The 21,014-nt window shown below is 42.2% G+C and overlaps 1 protein-coding gene across 1 annotated transcript in view; it reads left to right on the forward strand.

The window, feature by feature from the left end:
* The window catches only part of WIPF2 (WAS/WASL interacting protein family member 2), a 47,626-nt gene that overhangs the window by 17,547 nt on the left and 9,065 nt on the right, over positions 1 to 21,014 (forward strand). Inside the window, exons 3-6 of the mRNA XM_036268396.1 lie at positions 5,522 to 5,650; positions 12,169 to 12,301; positions 12,975 to 13,091; positions 13,869 to 14,525. Coding sequence (XP_036124289.1) covers positions 5,591 to 5,650; positions 12,169 to 12,301; positions 12,975 to 13,091; positions 13,869 to 14,525 — 967 coding nt within the window. The 5' untranslated portion in view covers positions 5,522 to 5,590. The remainder of the gene's footprint in view (positions 1 to 5,521; positions 5,651 to 12,168; positions 12,302 to 12,974; positions 13,092 to 13,868; positions 14,526 to 21,014) is intronic.

Consider the following 21,014-nt stretch of genomic DNA (forward strand, 5'->3'; position numbering starts at 1 on the left):
GACCTAACTTTGCAGTTGACTCCTGAGCGATGTTGGGCGATCACCATTAGATCAGTCAGTCTTCCTCTCTCTAGTGCACATGCATGCACACTCCTGAAGCTTCAGTGTCCTCACCTGTAAAGTGGCATCGATAATACTCTACTATAGAGTACCATTGTATACTAAATGTCACTGATTGGAGCATGGCATGCATGCAGTCTTTACGGAAGCAGAAGAAAGGTTGAGAGCCACTGCTGGTAGTCAACATTAAAGTCAATCACTTGAAGGTGATTTTTTTTTTGGATGGATCTATTTTGAAATTAAGGTTTGAATTGAACCTACTTTAAGAAGGCATCTTTAAGTGTGTAATATATTAGTGGTCTTTTGCAGTGGGTGACTTTAGAAAAAGATTTGTCTCGTTAGTGATGACTGCTTTGCCTAATAAGTGGTCTCACAGTCAGGCATAAGGCTATTCCTTTAGGTCATTTCTTACTTTGTAGCATGTAGATTGGATCACTTGTGGATATGGGAAGAATTAGGGACTTGTCTGAATCTCTTTTCCAGATCATTCTAGGAGACTGTTTCAGTTGTAGCAATGGAAAAGGTAGAACTGGAAACTCAGAAAAGTTAGAAACTGAGGTGATTGAAATTAGTTGAAAACATTTGTTTCTGAATAGACTATTATGTTTTTTACTATTCCTGCTAGTCTTTTAAAAGAATGCTGTGGGGGCATTGGAGTGTACTGGTAGAGAACCCAGAGAATTGAAATAGAAGAATTTTTTTTCCTCTTCTCCATGTTTCTTTTCTAATTTTGTTTCTTTATTGATTTTTAGAGAGATAGGAAGGGAGAGAGAGATAGAAACATCGATGAGAGAGAATATTGATTGGCTGCCTCTTGCACGCCCCTCTCTGGGGATTTGGCACACAACCTGGGCATGTGCCCTGACCAGGAATCGAACTGGTGACCTCTTGGTTCATGGGTCAATGCTCAAGCACTGAGCCACACCCGGCCGGGCTGTTTCTTTTATTTTCAATTTGTGTCCCGTTCCTTCTCCTCCCCCTGTGATAGATGCTCTGCTTATGAGGATTTACTATTCTGATTTTTTTTTTTCTTTTAACCCTCACCCAAGGATATGCTTACTGATTTTTAGAGAGAGGAAGGGAGAGAGAGAGGAAAACAAAACATTGATGTGAGAGAGAAACATCAATGGGATGCCTCTAGTAGGCACCCAACCAGGAATTGAACCTGCAACCTAGGTATGTGCCCTGACCAGGAAATGAATTCGCAAACTTTTGGTGTATGGGATGATGCTCCAACTAACTGAACCGCCCAGCCAGGGCCTGATCAATTTTTAAAGCCTCATGTGTTCGATCCCTGGTAAAGAAAGACTAAACTTGGCTTTTTCTTTATTTTTTTTAATCCTCACTGGAGGATATTTTTCTATTTATCTTCAGATAGAATGGGAGGGATGGAGAGAGAGAGAGAGAGAAACAGCGACTCGAGAGGGACATCGACAGGTTGCCTCCCGTCAGGGTCGGGGATGAATTGCAGCCGAGGTACATGCCCTTGGCCAGAATCGAACCCGTGATTCATTGGTCTGAGGGCCAACGCTCTAACCGCTGAGCTAAACCAGCCATGGCTAGACTTAGCTTTGAAAGCAGCACCAAGAAGGTATTTCCCTTGGAGGGGAGTCAGCTGCTCATTATTTGAAGTGAGTTCTGACACCATCCACCATGGGAACCACCTAGCCAAAGTGCTGTCCTGTTCATCTGTGGTTGGAGCAAAAATCCCTGTTGGCCAGCCAGCCTATAGTGACATTATACTGGGAGGAGTTGGGATTTTGAAGACCTTCACAGTCATATTTCTGATCAAATTCTACCCACCTATAAAGGTTCTTGGTTTTGTAGAACCTTTGGAATATTTACCTTTTCCTTTCATCATTCCCAAGGCATTGAGATACACATTTAAGTGGTTACTCCTTTAATCACAAGGAAATTTTGATCACCCTTGTAAAGAGTTCATAATCAATGCTCCCAAATGGATTGCCATACTGGATGGATATTTTAGGCTTGGCTTGGTACACATGGTCACCCATCTGTGCTAGGGCCTACCCGTGAATTTTCCTGTGTCCTAATTTCGATAGTCACAATGCTTGGGAGCAGTTCTTCCATGAATTAATTGATGAAGTTGATTACCCTATCCTGAACCTTTTTTGTCGTGTCAGTTATAGTTCCCCGGTGGTTATGTTATTTTAATTTTGATTTTGTGGGGATCATGAAGTGGGATTTTCTTGGGACATCTTTTTGGGGGTATTAGTGTTCCTGGGTTTTGGTTTTACCTTTGCCCCCTACTTTAATATCTTATGGTAAGACAGTTCACTGGCTTTAACTTTAAAATGAGGATTACTTACACATCATAGTAGAGGGACAGCTGTATTGTTGTTTGTTTGTTTTTTTGTAACCTGATAAGTAGCTAAATTTGCAATTTGCACATGGTTTTTATGCTCTCATCAGATTCCAGTGATATGACTATTCTAGGGGCTATTAATCTATTGTCCATGAGTCAGTTATGATCCATGGTCTGTTTTTATATGACCCATGAACTAAATGGTTTTTATTTATTTTTTAATCCTCACCCAAGGATATATATTTTTTCATTGATTTTAGAGAGAGGAAGGGAGTTAGAGATTTTGAAATACTGATGTGAGAGAGAAACATCGATTGGTTGCTTCCACACGTGCCCCGATCAAGGATCGAATTTGCGATCTAGGTGTGTGCCCTGACTGGGAATCGAACCTGCAACCTTTTGGTGAATGGGACAATCATTGCTCCAGCCAACTGAGCAACCTGGCCAGGACTGGCTTTTTACATTATTTTAATTTTTTTAAACATGTTTTATTGAAATTTTAGAGAGAGAGGAAGGGAGAGAGAGAGAGAGAGAAATGTCAATCAGTTACCTCCTGCATGCCCTCTACTGGGGATCGAGCCTGCAACCTGGGCATGTGCCTTGATAGGAGATTGAACCAGGACCTCTCAGTCCATGGGATGACACTCAATCCACTGAGCCACACCAGCCGGACATTTTACATTTTTAAAAAATGCTGTAAAAATCAAGAGAATGAGAAAACAGGCTACAGACTGAGAGAAAATATTTGCAAAACACTCATCTGATAAAGGACTGTTATCCAATTTATACTCTGTTTTTTTTTTATCCTCACCTGAGGACATTTTTCATTTTTTGTTCAGATAGAGTGGGGGAGAGAGGAAGAGAGAGAGAGAGAGAGAAACATCGATGTGAAAGGGACACATCGAGTGGTTGCCACCCGCACCACAAACCAGGGCCGGGGACAAACTGCAACCGAGGTACGTGCCCATAGCGGGAACCGAACCCGGGTCTCTCTGGACCGCAGGCCGATGCTCTAACTGCTGAGCCAAACCTGCCAGGGCCCAATTTATACTCTTAAAACTGATTAAAAACCAGGCTTAGTGGATTGAGGGTTTTCCCATGGACTAAGAGGTCCTGATTTGATTCCCAGTCAGGGCACGTGCCTGGGTTGCGGGCTCAATCCCCAGTAGAGGACATGCAGAAGGCAGCCGATTGATGTTTCTCTCTCTCTCTCCATTTTTCTCTCTCTCAAAACAATTTATACAATTATTTAAAAAAAAAAAAAAAAAAAAAGCGAGCCAAAAGACCTGAACAGATACCTCACCAGATGAGATACAGTGTATACAGATGGCAAGTAAGCATATGACAAGATGTTCAACTTCATGTCGTTAGGGAATTGCAAATTAAAACAATGAGACACCACTACTCACTTATTAGAATGGCCAGATTCTAAAACACCAACACCACCAAATACAAGAATGTGAAGCAGCAGGAACTCTCCATTGCTGTTGGGACTGCAGAATGGTACAGCCACTTGGGAAGACAGTTTGGCAGTTTATTAGCATGTGATCCAGCAATCATGCTCCTATGTATTTAGTCAAATGAGCTGCAAACTTGTGTCTGCACAAGGATATTTATAGCAGCTTTACTCATAATTGCTAAAATTAGAAGCAACCAAGATGCCCTTCAGTAGGTGAATAGATAAATAAATTGTGGTAAATCTAGACAATGGAGTATTATTTAGTGCTAAAAAGAAACCAGCTATCAAAATGAAAATAACACGGAAGAAACTTAAATGCATATTACTAAGTGAAGGAAACCAATCTGAAAAGGCTACCTACTATGGTTCTGACTATATGACATTTTGGAAAAGGCAAATTATGGAGACAATAGAAAGATCAGGGGTTGAGGGGAAGGAAGGATGAATAGACAGAGCACAAATTATTTTTAGGGCAGTGAAACTCTTCTGTATGATAACTACAGTGGTGGGTAATTGTCATTATACATTTGTCCAAACACATAGAATGTACAACACCAGGAGTGAACCCTAATGTAAACTGTGTACTTTGGGTGATAATGAGGTGTCAGTGTAGATTCCATTATAACAAGTGTACCACGGTAAGTTGTAGATAGTTGTGGAGGCTGTTTATGTGGCAGAGGAGGGACATGGACAGGGATATATGAGTGCTGTCTGTACTTTCTGTTCACTTTTGCTCTGAACCTAAAAAAAAAGTTAATTAAAAAAAAAAATCAAGTCTGGCTGGTGTTGCTCAGTGGTTGAGCATCAGCCCATGCACTAAGAGGTCACTGGTTCGATTCCTGGTCAGAACACAAGCCTGGGTTGTGGGTCCGTTCCCCAGTGGGGGCATGCAGGAGGTGACCAATCGATGTTCTCTCTCATCGATGTTTCTGTCTCTCTCTCCCTCTCCTTTCCTCTCTCTCTAAAATCCATAAAGGAAAAAAAAATCAAAATACCCCTGGCCAGTTTGGCTCAGTGGTTAGAGAGTCAACCCACAGACCAAAGAGTTGCGAGTTCAATTCTGGTCAAGGGCACATACCTGGTTGAGGTTCAGACCCCAGCCCTGGTTGGGGTCATGCAGGAGGCAACCAATTGATGTTTCTCCCTCTCTCCCCCTCCCACTCTATGTGAAGATAAATGGAAAAAAAAGTGTCCTCGGGTGAGGATTTAAAAACAAAAAATCAGCCCTGGCTGGTTTGGCTCAGCAATTAGTGTCGGCCTGCAGTCCAGAGAGACCTGGGTTCGGTTCCTGCTAAGGGCATGTACCTCGGTTGCAGTTTGTCCCCGGCCCTGGTTGGTTGTGTGGGTGGCAACCACTCGATGTGTCCCTTTCACTTTGATGTTTCTCTCTCTCTCTCCCTCCCACTCTATCTGAACAAAATATGGAAAAATGTCCTCGGGTGAGGATTTAAAAAAAAAAAAAAAAATCAAAACAAAAAGAATAATATATGTGGCCAGCAAAGCCTAAAATATTTATTATCTGGCCTTTTATTAAAAAAAAGTTTAGAAAGTCTTGGGCTGTATAACAGTGGAACTAGGAAAGAGGTGCTTAGTTTTCTGGTGTTACGCTCATTCTCCTAGTTCTGGTACTCAGTGCCTCAAATGGTGAAGTTTTCATGAATTTGTTTTATTTGCAGGTATATGAGTGACCTAAAGCTGCAAATTAAAACGGAGAGAGAGCAGTGCCAACTGCGAGCAGGGCAAGGATGCCAATTCCTCCTCCCCCTCCACCCCCTCCTGGTCCTCCACCTCCCACTTTTAATCAGGTGGGTAATCCTTCCACTCAGCTATTTCAAAACTTTAATGAATACTTAAGACTTCCTGGTATAAAACATATCATACTCAAAGACTTGTGGTGTAGTAAGATGGAGAATAAGCAAGTCAAATCTGAACTTATCAACTAGTTCTGATTCCTGAGAGGTCCTCTTAGGACCATAATGGCTTTTTGTTTTCTTGTCCTGGTTTGGTCTAAATGGAGATCGGACAGGTGGCATCAGAATAGGAACTGGTGTTTTCCTCCTAAATCTATTTGTTCTGAAAAGGTCAATGCATTATTTCTCTGGCATCCCTCTGAGAAAAGGGATAGCAATTTCTGGTGGTTGTTTCATGCTACCATTTCATCTTCTCTTCTTCTCCAAATCAGTTCATTTTAAAACCTAGTCCATCAAGTCTAACACCACATCAAGAAAGAAAGGAGTTTATGGAATGTATTAGTAAGAAAACCTAAAGGGTTGATAATGTTTTCTTTTTTTTTATCCTCACCCGAGGATATTTTTGCATTCATCTTCAGATAGAGCAGGGTGGGGTGGGGGGAGAAACATCAACATGAGAGAGATACATCGAGTGGCTGCCACCCGTACGACTGCAACCGGGGCCGGGGACCAACTGCAACTGAGGTACGTGCCCTTAGCGAGAACTGAACTCTGGTTTCTCTGGACTGCAGGCCGACGCTCTAACCACTGAGCCAAGTCAGCCAGAGCGATAATGGAAGTTTTAAAAACTGTGTGACTTCTGAACCAAGGAGGCAGCCACTTTTACTGTATCTGGATGGTGTGACATGAGAAGAAACAAACTGGGTGCTTTATCTCATTTTTGTAAAATTTAGAAGCAAAAGTAAGTTTAGAGAATGAATATCCTGGGGGTGTGTGTGTGTGTGTGTGTGTGTGTTAGGTGTTTAACAGATGAGAAACTGTGCTATGAAGAGGAAAAGTGACTTGCCAGCTAATTTATTTCTTGAACCAAGACTAGAATTCAGGTCTGCCAACTTGTTTTTTTCCCCATAACTTCTGGTTTTCAGATATTTTATTTGAAGACATATATGAAGCCCCTTTTTGGATGAAATTTTATGTGGAAGCCCAATAAGTAAAGATAAAAGCAGTGCTGCTCTGGTTATAGTGGGATTCAGCGAGCCAAAGTTTATCCTTGGATCTCTATAATGTCTTGGATTACCACCCTGCATCATGCTATTTTAGTCATTCACTCAATAGCCTTTTGTTGGGGGCTTACTATGTATCAGGGACTTGGCTAGGTATACAATTTAGAAAATCTAGATAATTTTACTCCATATTTACATATTGCTTGACTCTTTTCCAATAAGAATTTATATATATAATTAAAAGAAAGAAAGGGGAAAATATACAGATGAGAAAAAAAAAATCATCTGTAATGCCATCACCCAGAAGTGAGATAGTTTCTGCTTTCAAGGGCTCTCAGCATAATGGGTGACACAGACAAGTCAACAGGCAAATTCCATGCTAGGCACAAGTATATGGGGCCACAAAGAAGGGCACCTCGTCTAGTGGGAGGAGGCAGTCAGAGAATGCTTCTATGGGGCAGGTGATAACTGAGCTAAGTCTTTTTTTTTTTTTTTTTAATCCTCACCTGAGGATATTTTTTTCCATTTATTTTCAGATAGAGTGGGAGGGGAGGAGAAGGGGAGAGAGAGAGAGAAAGATCAGTGAGTGCCTGCCTGAACGGCAACCGAATTATATGCCCTTGACTGGAATTGAACCTGCAGATCTTTGGTCCGAGGACTGACGCTCTAACCGCTGAGCCAAACCAGCCAGGGCTGAGCTAAGTCTTAAAGACTGAGTAGGTTTTAGCCAAAAAGAGAAGAGAGAGGAAGGAAGTTGAGGAAGTAGAATGTGGAAAGGAGCTGATTTGTGAGAAAGCACTCAGAGGTTTAGATTATTACTTGAGAGGGAGGTGAAGCTGGAGGTGTGAGCTGAGGGTTTGGATTTTTCTCCCAATGATGATGGGCAGGTATTGAAGTATTTTCAGGGACAGGAGTAACCTGATTGGGTTTGTATTAGAAAGATCACTCTTAATAGTATGGATAGTGGGTTGAGAGTTGAATCTGGAGACAAAAGCCTGTTGCAATTGAAAATTGAGGGCCTGGACTAAAGCTGTGAGGATGGAGAGTGGAAATGAGAGATACCTAGAAAGTAAAATCTTAAAGAGTTTGGTGACAGATGGAAGGAGTGAGAAAGAGGAAAGAGATTTGAATGACTCTAGTTTGGGGTATTGACTGAATGATGGTATACCCAGGCATTCCCAAGCACAGAATGATGGTGCTATTTGTGGAGGAGGATGTAAGCTCAAATTTGATGTGTTTAGTAATTCTTTAATAATAGTTTTCTCTTTACAAAAGTAATATGTTCAAGAAATTTATGAACTGTGGATAAGCAAAAAGGAGCAATTACCCATAATCCAACTATATAACAGCTTTGTGTATATCCTTTTCTTCTCTTCCTCCCATTGTCTTCCTAGTTTTTAAAAAAAGTGGTTGTGCTTTATCTATGTACTGATTTCTAATCTGCTCCTTACTCATTAATATATCATGAATGGCTTGTCATGTCATTAAATGGTTAATGATATCATTGAAAATTTTTTTGCTGTACTGAAAATGTGGGGAAAAATTAGAGAATACAAATAAATATAGAAAATGTTAAAGTATATAATTAGCTTTTGTTAACTTTTTTTATGTTTTATATATATTTATTGTAGGAAAGCTAGAAAATATGGATAAACAAATAATTATTACTGGAAGTTCACTTTTGCTAGTATTACTATGCATCCTTCTAGAAATTTGCTATGTGTATACTTTTTTCTTCCAAATGTAATCCAGCTACTGTATATTGAGCTTTTATTATACACCAGACACTGCTAAGCTCTTGAAAAGTGTTATCATTTAATTCTCAAAACTACCCTGTGAGATAGGTTCTTAGGTTACTCCTATAGAAAATTGGAATCATGGTATTTTTTTTTTTAATGTTTTTATTGATTTTTTTAGAGAAAGGGAGAGAGAGATAGAAACATCAATGTGAGAGAGAAACATCAGTTGACTGCCTCCTGCAGGCCTCTGTTGCAGATCAAGCCCGCAACCTGGGCATGTGCCCTGCCTGGGAATTGAACTGGAACTTCTCAGTCCATGGGATGACAGTCCACTGAGCTACACCAGCTGGGCTATATGTATTGTTTTATAATATTTTTTACTTGATTGTGGCAAATATTTACTACCATGAAAAGATTTTTTATTTATCCTCACCCAAGGACATTTTTGCATCTATCTTCAGATAGAGTGGGAGGGAGAGAGGGAGGAGGAGAGAGAGAGAGAGAAACATTGATGTGAGAGAGATACTCCAACTGGTTGCCACCCACACGACCCCAACCAGGACCGGGGACAAACTGCAACTGAGGTACGTGTCCTTAGCAGGAACCAAACCCGGGACTCTCTGATCCGCTGGCCGATGCTCTAACCGCTGAGCCAAACTGGCCAGGGCTACCGTGAAAAGATTTTTACTTGTACTTCTTTTTTTTTTTAATCCTCACCTGAGGATATTTTTCCATTTATCTTCAGATAGAAGGAGAGGGAGAGATAGAGACAGAAACATCAATGCGAGAGAGACATTGATTGGCTGCCTTCTGCACAACCAGAGCCAGGGACCAAACCAAAACCCAGATACGTGCCCTTGACCGGAATCAAACCCACAACTCTTCAATCCATGGGTCAACACCCTAACTGCTGAGCCAAACCAGCCACGGCTTTATTTGTACTTATTTAAGAGCTTAACTGGCATCCCGTTGTGTGGTTATCATTGTTCTTTTTTTTTTTTTTTTATCCTCACCCAAAAACATTTTTTCATTTTTTGTTTAAATAGAGTGGGAGGGAATGAGAAGAAGAGAGAGAGAAACATCTATGTGAAAGGGACACATCAAGTGGCTGCCTCCTGCACGCACGACCCAACCAGGGCCGGGGACAAACTGTAACCAAGGTATGTGCTCTTAGCAGGAACCGAACCCAGGTCTCTCTGGACCACAGACCGACGCTCTAACCTCTGAGCAAAACCTGCCAGGGCGGTTATCATTGTTCTTTTTGATCAAACTTCTAGATTATTTTTAGTTTTATGCTATTATAAACTGTTTTTTGTTATTAATAATATTTTTGTGCACTTACTCAATTATTTTCTTTTTTTTTTTTTTTTTTATCCTCACCCGAGGATATTTTTCCATTTTTTGTACAGATAGAGTGGGAGGGAGAGAGAGGAAGGGAGAGAGAGAGAAACATCGACATGAAGGGACACATCGAGTGGCTGCCACCCGCATGACCGACCAGGGCCGGGGACAAACTGCAACCGAAGTACGCGCCCTTAGCGGGAACCGAACCCGGGTCTCTCCAGACCGCAGGCCGACGCTCTAACTGCTGAGCCAAACTGGCCAGGGCTCAATTATTTTCTTAAAGTCAGTTCCTAAATGTAGAATTCTTGTATTAGACTTTTATTTATTTATTCATCTATTTTATTTATTTTTCTTTATAGATTTTAGAGAGAGAGGGAGGGAGAGAGAGAATGATAGAAACATCGAAGAGAGAGGACATCGATTGGCCGCCTCCTGCATGCCCCCCAACTGGGGATCAGGCCCACAACTTGGACATGTGTCCTGACTGGGAATCGAACTGGCGACCTATTTGGTGCATGGGTCGACAATCAACCATTGAGCTACACTGGCCAGGCTTGTGTTAGACTTTTAAAAGGTGTTTAACACATAAATTACTTTCTAGAAAGATCATACAATTTATCTGACTGCAGGTAGTATTGAAAGAGTACCTGTTTCCCTGAATCCTTCTGAGCACCATAGAGTGTTTTTTTATTCTAGACATTTTCTGAACCTCTGCCATGTGCTAGACACTGTACATCATTGCCCACTGGGGTTCCTGCCTTCATGAAGCTAGCAGTCTCTTTAGTTACAATTTTAATTTGTACCAGTGTCATAGGTAGATAATGATACTGTGTTTTAGCCTGTATTTCTTTTATTGTAGTTGATTTTTTTTTCATATTTGCTGGCTTTCTGATTTTTTTTATATAGTAGTGTTGTTCATATTCTTTGCTTATTATCCTGTTGATTCCTAAGTCATCTTTGTATGTTAATGCTCTATAGATTTTGGACACTACCTTTATGTCTATCATATGTTACATTTGTTCCAGATGATTTTTCCTTCCAGTGTATCATCTGTTTGTTTTCTTATATTCCTAAGAGATAATTTGTACTAAGCAAATCTGTTGATCTTTTACTGTATTTTAGTTGTGCTTAGAATGACCTTCTCCTAGCAACTTTTTAATGTAGTACTTCTGTAGTATTTTTTTACACTTAAATATTATAATTCAGCTAGAATTTGTTTGAGAGTAAGCTGTGAGGTAGGTATTTAACTTTATTATTTTTTTCCAAAAATTGCCAGTTATTAACACCTTATATTTAATAACCTATCCTTTCTGATGAAATACATTATTATTATTATTATTATTATTTTTTTATCCTTACCCGAGGACATTTTTCCATTACTTGTTCAGATAGAGCAGGAGGAAGAGAGAGGAAGAGAGAGAGAGAGAGAGAAACATCAGCGTGAAAGGGACACATTGAGTGGCTGCCACCCGCACAACCCAACCAGGGTCGGGGACAAACTGCAACCAAGGTACGTGTCCTTAGTGGGAACCGAATCTGGGTCTCTCTGGACTGCAGGCCGACGCTCTAACCGCTAAGCCAAACTGGCCAGGGCTAACAATTTTTTTTCTTTTTTTTTTATCCTCACTCAAGGACATTTTTCCATTTTTTATTCAAATAGAGCGGGAGGAGAGAGAGGAAGAGAGAGAGAAACATCGACATGAAAGGGACACATCGAGTGGCTGCCACCCGCACAACCCAACCAGGGCCGAGGACAAACTGCAACCGAGGTATGTGCCCTTATCAGGAACTGAACCTGGGTCTCTCTGGACCACAGGCTGATGCTCTAACCACTGAGCCAAACTGGCCAGGGCTATTATTTCTTATATAGAGCTGGGCCTGCTTATGGACTTTCAGTTTTGTTCCATTTATCTAGCTGTCTGTCCCTATGCTCCTGGTGTAGTTGGTCATAGGAATATTTCAAGATTTAAATGAGATAAGAAAAGTAACATGCTTAGCACAATGCCTAAGGCATAGCAAGGGCTCAATAGATGTTTGCCTTGATGAAACTGATACATCTAAAGCATCCAACACACAGACCTAGTGCATAGGTACTCAGTGAGTATTAGTGCAAGCCTCCGATCACAAGCATCTGAATAGGAAGCACAACAGGAGAAACAGGACTAAGAAGAATGGTAGTGCACATTACCATTATGTGCTGTGTGGCATATGTATCTGGTGTAGTTAGACAGGCTTCTCATGGAACCCAATTTGGCTTAAGGTATTATCCCAAGCTTGTGATGAAAGGAACTATTTAGGGTGAACTTACATATTCTTCTTCCTCTAGGCAAACACAGAGCAGCTCAAGCTGAGTAGAGATGAGCAGCGGGGTCGAGGTGCCCTCTTACAGGACATCTGCAAAGGGGCCAAGCTGAAGAAGGTGACCAACATTAATGATCGGAGTGCTCCCATCCTTGAGAGTGAGTCTAAGCCTAGGATTAATTTGGAGATTTGGCTGGGTCTTGAGTGGGAGAGTTTTGTCCTCAGATGGTCTTTGGCTATCTTCCCATCTGTTCATTTGAATACCTTAGAAACTTATTTTGACCTTTGGGAAGCGTTCTCAGGGTTAAGACTGCCGTCTCCCACTGTCACTAGTCCATGTTATGATTGTTAGGGCACATCTTTGACTGTTCTCTCAGACCACCACAGACTCAAAAACCACCCAGCTGAAACCAGTGATGATCTCCTTAATGCTACCAGTGTCGATTCTCAAAGGCCTCTGGAGAATTGTTCACACCTGGCCTCTGAGGCATTGACCCCCCTTACCATCCCCGACTGTGACAGCAGAGCTCAGAGAACTCTGTTGAACATATCTTTATCCAGGTTATCCCTCTGGCCCAAATAAGGGAAGATTGGCCCCTTGTTCCTTTTGTTGTTTTTCTTTCATCACAGCGAAGACTTTCATTCTTACATGAACCTGTGGAGTAGAGAGGCTTTGATCTTTTTTTTTTTTTTTTTTTTTTTATGGAAAGGCAAAAGGCAAGATTGGTTTGTTTGCAAATTAGAACCCAAGTAGAGGAGTTTGTCGTCAAGCTTAACTTGGTCACCAGCTTGGAGCATGTGAAATGAAAGCTCTAATGGTATACTTTTCAGAACCGAAAGGAGGCAGTGGTGGTTATGGCTCTGGAGTAGGTGCCCTACAGCCTAAGGGAGGTCTCTTCCAAGGAGGAGTGCCGAAGCTTCGACCTGTGGGCGCCAAGGATATTTCAGGTATCTGACAAGTACTTTCTGAGAATATTTCCCAAGTGCATTAATTTTTAAAAATTTATTGATTTGAGAGAGAAACATTGATTTGTTGTTCCACTTATTTATGCATTCATTGGTTGATTCTTCTTTTTTTTTTTTTTTTTTTAATAAAGGAGGAGGAAACAGGATTGGCAGACAGAGTCTTTTTTTTCCCTTTATTGATGTTAGAGAGAGATAGAAACATTGATGAGAGAGAACATTGATTGGCCACCTCCTGTATGCACCCTACTAGGGATCGGGCCCACAACCTGGGCATGTGTCCTGACCGGGAATCGAACCCGCAACCTCTTGGTTCATGGGTCGACACTCAACCGCTGAGCCACACTGGCCTGACCATTGGTTGATTCTTGTATGCACCCTGATCAGGAATTGAACCTGTAGTCTTGAATGTATATGAACAATGCTCTAACTAACTGAGCTACCCAGCCAGGGCCCCAAGTGCATTAATTCCTGACTGGTCCCAAGTGGTCCATCTGGGGTTGAGGAGTGTGGTAGAGGTGGGAAGGAGTGGGAGCAGGGGTGTAGTTATAGAGTAGAATAGAATAAAGCAAAGGCATTATTTAAAAATATATTTGGCTTATATCAGCAGTATTTGTTAATGGGCCCTGAGCCAGATTAAAACCCAGCACTATACAAATACTTTCCCTGCTGCTGTGCAGGGAAATGAGGCTGGGTGAATTAGAGATACTGACCAACATATCTCTAGCTCTGTTGACCCAGTGCCGTCTGGTTTATTTGTAGAGAATTTAGCTGGTAAGCCAGCCCTGCAAGTTCCCAGTTCTCGAGCTGCTGCCCCAAGGCCCCCAGTGTCTACAGTCAGCGGGCGCCCTCAAGATGATACGGACAGCAGCCGAGCCTCACTCCCAGAACTGCCCCGGATGCAGAGACCTTCATTACCAGACCTCTCTCGGCCTAATACCACCAGCAGTACGGGCATGAAGCACAGCTCCTCTGCCCCTCCTCCACCACCGCCGGGGCGTCGTGCCAACGCACCCCCTACACCTTTGCCTGTGCACAGCAACAAAGCCCTAGCCTACAACAGAGAGAAACCCTTGCCACCTACACCTGGACAGAGGCTTCACCCTGGTCGAGAGGGACCTCCAGCTCCACCCCCAGTTAAACCACCTCCTTCCCCTGTGAATATCAGAACAGGACCAAGTGGCCAGTCTCTGGCTCCTCCTCCTCCACCTTACCGCCAGCCTCCAGGGGTCCCCAATGGACCCTCCAGTCCCACTAATGAGTCAGCCCCTGAGCTGCCACAGAGACACAATTCTTTACATAGGAAGACACCAGGGCCTGTCAGAGGCCTAGCACCTCCTCCACCCACTTCAGCCTCTCCTTCTTTACAGAGTAATAGGCCACCTCCCCCAGCCCGAGATCCTCCCAGTCGAGGAGCAGGTAAGTTCCTGCAAGCACCTTTTTTTCTATCATACCAAGAGTTGAGCTTATCTTCTCTCTTCACTCTTTTCCCCAAAGCTGTCTTTTAGTGATTGAATATAATAATTCACTTATTTATTCAGCAGGCTTGTTGAATGCCTTTTTGTATGTTAGACTTTATTGTTAGGGAAACAGCAGTAAATAGAGACATTTCTGTTCTCCTGTATAGTCAAGCAAATAAATTATTTTTAAAGATGTATATATGTATGGAGAGACAGAGACATAGTATGTAGATGCTTTAGAGAAATACAAAGTGGAGAAGGGGGTAGGATATACTGGAGCAGGGAATGGGGTGATGATATTTTCAATTACAGGAGTGGAGGTGCGGTTAGTGTCAGGGAAGGCTTTACTGATAAAGTGACAATTTGGCAAAGACCTGAAGACAGCAAGGGCATAAGCTAAGCAGGCATTGAGAACAGGAAATGCACAGGCCCTGAGATGGGACTAGAATGAGTGAGGGGAAGAGTGGCAGAACGTGGGGGTCAGAAAGCTAGATTTCCATGGAAGAGCATTCATTATAAGATTTTGTAGACTTCAGGTTTTATTTTGTTTGATATTGGAAGCCACTGGAAGGGTTGGAATAGAGAAGTAGCATTGATTTACCTTTTAAAAATATCACCAGTCCTATGTTGAGAACACTTCAGGAGGACAAAGGTGGCAAAAAGGACACTGCTTATGAAGCTGTTGTAAGAAGTTGGGTGGGTTTGGGTAAAGACAGGTATTTGGTTTGGGACAACTCAAGTTTGGGGTGCCTGTTAGACTTTCAAGAGGAAATAATTAATTGGTGATTGGCTATCAAACTCTGAAGTTCAGGGAAGAGGTCTGGGCTAGAGAGAGAAATCTGAATGATACTGGAAACCACAAGCTGGGTGAGATCACTAGGGAGAGAATATAGAGAAAAGTCCAAGGCCAGGGGTCCTCCTACATTAGATCAGAGACATGAATACCAAGGAGGGGAAGCCGAGAAAGAGCCTCTAGTGAGGGAGAAGGTAGGGAAAGGAAGAAAGACAGTGTTGAAAAAACTCCAAGACTGAGTGAACCAGAATTCCTGGGTATATATTTCAGTCATGCTCTTTTGTAAAAAGAATATACAGTCTCATCTACCTCTTCTAGGGTTGTGTCCAATGCTACAACTGGGTCAGTTACGTTAAGAAGGGGATTAAGGAAGCCTAGAAGAGGTATTCTTTTTTTAATTTATTGGGGTGACATTGGCCTGAGAATGACATAGGTCTCAGCAATATGGGAGTCATTTTTGGAGACCCCAAACAACATAGGACCTTTTTGGGTATTAGTGGAGTTGTGGAGGGAAGGTGGAAGTGAAAGTGTAACTGGGATGAGTTCACAAATTCGGGAATAGGAGAGAAATTGGAGATAATAATATAGAAATCCCTGAAAGCAGTTCCTGTAACAGGGAGTAGGGGAGTGCAGATAAATGGAATGGTTGCTGGAGGAGGGTGTGGGATTGAGGGTTAGGGTTTTTTCCCTCCCAAGACGGGAGATGTTTCAGTATCTGTATACCGAAAGAATGATCCAGTAGAGAGATGGGGAAAATTGCCTGCATAATGTCCTTGAGGAGGCAAGACAGAATGGAATATGATCCATAGGTAAGGGGTTGGCCTTAGATAAAAACACAGATAGTTCTTCCATAGTAACAGAAGGGAAGGCAAAGCAGATAGGCATAAAAGCAAGTGGGTAGGAGGTGTATAGTGCTAGGAGCATGTGATATGTTTTTTCTGGTTTGCTTCTGTTTTCTTGGTGAAATAGTAAGGTGATCCACTGTGAATGAGGGGAGAGAAGGAGAAGGAGATTGGAAGAGAGAAAAAAAGGGCATGAAATGGTAATTTGGGAGTGTGGGAGAGTGAATGGAGTAGGGAAGTGTGCTTATGATAACCAGGAACACGAACCAAGACTAGGGATCGTCCATTACAGTGAGGTTAGTCAGCTCAGTGTGTGTTCTGTGCATTTGTAGGTACTGAGTCGGAGCAGAGTTGTATTTAACCAGGGTTAGCATTTATTTATTTATTTATTTATTTATTATTATTATTATTTTTTTTATCCTCACCTGAGGACATTTTTCCACTTTTTTGTTAAGATAGAGTGGGAGGGAGAAAGAGGAAGAGAGAGAGAAAGAGAAACATTGATGTGAAAGGGACACATCGAGTGGCTGCCACCCACACAACCAGCCAGGGCCGGGAACAAACTGCAACCGAGGTATGCGCCCTTAGCGGGAACTGAACCCGGGTCTCTCTGGACCGCAGGCTGACGCTCTAACCGCTGAGCCAAACCGGCCAGGGCTTTTTTTTTTTTTTTTTTAATTTTTTCTGGGTTAGCATTTTTTAGGCACATGTGAGTGAGGCAAGGGAGTTAAGGGTGTGTAAGGGAGTGATTATAGCAGTGGACCATGGTCCAAAGCTGGGTAAGAAGGGGATTAAGAAGACCTAGAAGAGGTATTCTTTTTTTTTTTAATTTATTGGGAGGACATTAATTAGAAATTGTGTATTCTTATTACAAGATAGTATGACTGAATGTAGAGAGTGAGGGAGATCATAACTACTGTCTGGGGCTTTCTTAGGCCCAGAAATCTTGACTCCCACATCCTCTTGTATCATTGGACTTTGAGCCACATCTTCCACAAATGGCTTTTGAGCTTTTAAACAATCAATCCCTGCAGATATAGATAATTAAGTAATAATGAGCATATTTTTTTTTTTTTATTCTCACCCGAGGACATTTTTTCCATTTTTTGTTCAGGTAGAGTGGGAGGGAGACAGAGGAATAGAGAGAGAGAGAAACATGGATGTGAAAGGGACACATCGAGTGGCTGCCACCCGCACAACCGACCAGGGCCGGGGACAAACTGCAACCGAGGTACGCGCCCTTAGCGGAAACCGAACCCGGGTCTCTCAGGACCACAGGCCGACGCTCTAACCACTGAGCCAAACCGGCCAGGGCCACTTAAGAATTTTTTAAAAGACCCTTTATCTGAGCTGAGTTTGTATCTTTCTAAACCTGTCCAGGAATAGAAGTGGAGAAAATGTAATTTCTGTGGATTGAGCTGAGTAGTTTTTTTTGTTGTTGTTTTTTTATCCTCACCTGAGGACATTTTTCCATTTTTTGTTCAGATAGAGAGGGAGGGAGAAAGAGGAAGAGAGAGAGAGAGAAACATGGACGTGAAAGGGATACATCGAGTGGCTGCCTCCTGTATGACCCAACCAGGGCTGGGGACAAACTGCAACTGAGGTATGTGCCCTTAGCGGGGCAGACCGATGCTCTAACTGCTGAGCCAAACCGACCAGGGCTGAGCTGAGTAGTTTTAAATGTCTGCAGACTTCTTGCTTCCCACTTCTCAGTTCTTTCTCTGTGGTTTCTTTAGAAATATGTGAAGTTATCAGCCTTATTCTTCTGTCCATTAACCATAACCAACTCTGAGATCTAGCAGAGGCCTCAGCCTGTTTTCCATATCAGAAACCAGAGCAGCAGTTCTTAAGAGGGTGATACACTAAAAAAATTGAGATATGGCCCTGGCCAGTTTGGCTCAGCGGTTGAGTGTCAGCCTGCGGACCAGAGAGTCCCGGGTTCGGTTCCCACTAGGGGCACATACCACAAAAAAAAGAAAGAAAAAATTGAGATATGTTAGTCAGATACAGTTTGAGTATTGGTTCTGTTTGTTGTGTGACATTGGGCAGATCACTCTGATTCTCTGACTTTGTTTCCTCATCTGTTAAATGGTGTTCACAGTACTTTCAGAGATGGTTATAAATAAAAAGTTATGTATAAAAATGCTTTATGAACTGTAGTATGATGATGAATGTTAGAGGTTTTATGCAAAGGACTTCCAGCTAGTTCATGTTATTAACTTATGACAATATTATGTAATAATATATTTTTGTTTCTATATGAATTATTTCTATGCGAAGGACAATGGCCATCCTGGATGCTCAGGGACTAAAAAATCTCACATTATTGGTTCATAGAGTTTGTGTCCTGAATTTTTTCTTTTTCTTTTTTTTTAAAATGTGTTTTTATTGATATTTCAGAGAGAGAGGAAGGGATAAAGAAATAGAAACATGGATGTGAGAGAGAAACATCCAGCGGCTGCCTCCTGCACACCCCCTACAGGGGATCGAGCCTGCAACCCAGGCATGTGCCCCGGCTGGTAATCGAAACAGGACCTCTCAGTCCATGGGAAGACGTTCAGTCCACTGAACCACACCAGCCGGGCTGTGTCTGAATTTTTTTCCTCTGCAGAGTAAAACGTTTTTTTTTTAATCCTCACCTGAGGACACATTTTGCATTTATCTTCAGATACAACGGGAGGGAGAGAGGGAGGAAGAGAGAGAGAGAAACATCAATGTGAGAGAGACACATTGAGTGGTCGCCACCCACACGACCTCCAACTGGGCCAGAGACAAACTGCAACCGAGGTACGTGCCTTTAGCGGGAACTGAACCCGGACTCTCTGGTCCGCGGGCCAATGCTCTAACCACTGAGCAAAACTGGCCAGGGCTAAAACATTATTTTTAAGAGAATTTTTTTTCTTTATGAAAGAATTGATCCCATCATACTTTCCTCAAAATAGGGTTTATCTTGGATTACAAAAGGCAATCTCCCACTCCAAGCTTTCTTTTACAAACTGCTTGTTTCTTAGGGTCCTTGGGTTCTGGCTCTGTCACTTGAAAGTCTTAAAACTAGATGTAATGCCAGTTTGGCTCAGCAGTTGGAGCATCGGCCTGCAGACCAGAGAGTCCCGGGTTTGGTTCCCACTAGGGGCACATACAAAAAAAAAAAAACAAAAAAAAAACCTAGATGTAACAAAGAGCTCAGAAACTTGCTGGAGATGGCAGAACCTTGCTGGGACAACCGTCCCTGAGGGATAGACTTGAAGAGCCAAATGGGTTGCTCTTGGTCCTGCTATATTTTGTCAGGTCAGGTTGGCTCTAATCACCGCCATCTGCTCAATGTCTATCTGGTGTTCTTTTGAGCTTAACTCATTCATTCTATCCTACTCTCCCTGGCCCAGCCCTAGGAGTAGAGATAAATTCTTAGGGCCCTGAGAAATCTGGGTTTTAGGAAAATATTTTGAGGATGACCGAAAAGAGCTTCAGTTTGGGCAGATTTGGAATAAAAACAGGTTCAGAGATCTGCTGGGAAGTATTAAGATTTTCCTTTAATTATTGCCTCTAATGGCCCCTGTCCAGATTTAGAACTTGAAGAGTGAGGGATAATTGAAATTCTGAGTGTCTTTTTTTTTTTTTTTTTTTTTAAGTTTTTTAAAATTGATTTATAGAGAGAGAAAGGGGAGAGGGAGAGAGAAACATGGATGTGAGAGTGAAACATCAATGGGCTGCCTCATGCACGCCCCCTACTGGGGATAGAGCCTGCAACTTGGCGTGTGCCCTGACTGGGAATCGAACCGGTAACCTGTCTGTGCACAGGATGATGCCCAACCAACTGAGCCACACCAGCCATGGCCCTGAGTGTGTCTTATGGGAAGTGAAAGCTTAACATTTACTGGGCCTATCGTGCCAGACCCCTTGTCTGTATACATATCTCATTACTGTTCATGCTTAACTGTGGTCACTCTACAGAAAATCTGACGCTAATTTAGGAGGAATAATAAGATTTGCTCATATTGCTAAAATAGTCTTGTCTGTTAAGCCAAGTAGTCTCTCCATGTACTATTTATTTATTTATTTTATCCTCACCTGAGGACATTTTTCTATTTTTTGTTCAGATAGAGTGGGAGAGAGAGAGAGGAGAGAGAGAAACATAGACGTGAAAGGGACACATTGAGTGGCTGCCTCCCGCACAACCCAACCAGGGCTGGGGACAGACTGCAGCCGAGGTACATGCCCCTAGCGGGAACCAAACCCGAGTCTCTCTGGACCGCAGGCCGATGCTCTAACCGCTGAGCCAAACCAGCTAGGGCTCTCCATGTACTATTTAGATAACAACTATTTATTGGACATGGACTAAGTACCAAAAGACACATTTTCATTTTCCTGGGTTATAAATTTTGGGGGGAGATAAGATATATGTAATATATGTTATGAAAAGTAGTGTGGTGGTAGTGGAAAGAGCAGACGTGCTGAGTCTGTGATATGTAACTTTAGACAAATAACCTACTTCCTAGTTTTCTTATTTGTGAAAGGGAATGATACCACATACTTTGCAGGGGTGGCTGCAAGAATTTTTAAAGATTTAATGCATATAATGCAGCCAAGACAGTGCCTGGAACATAGTGGATGCCAAATATATAGTAGCTGCTATTGTTAGTTAATGCAAAGCACAAAAGTATTAGAACCTATTCCAGTGGTATTGCCGTTTCTTCAAACATGCTTTTGATAATACTTTCTACTTAGTGGCAAATTTTTGTCTTTTAAGGGTGAACTTGATTTTTGAAAATGGCCAAAAAGCAGAATCAGACGTAGGTATGAATATTTTTGTTAT

Source organism: Molossus molossus, unplaced genomic scaffold (assembly GCF_014108415.1).
Source record: "Molossus molossus isolate mMolMol1 unplaced genomic scaffold, mMolMol1.p scaffold_m16_p_19, whole genome shotgun sequence".
In the NCBI taxonomy this organism is placed as follows: Eukaryota; Metazoa; Chordata; class Mammalia; order Chiroptera; family Molossidae; genus Molossus; species Molossus molossus.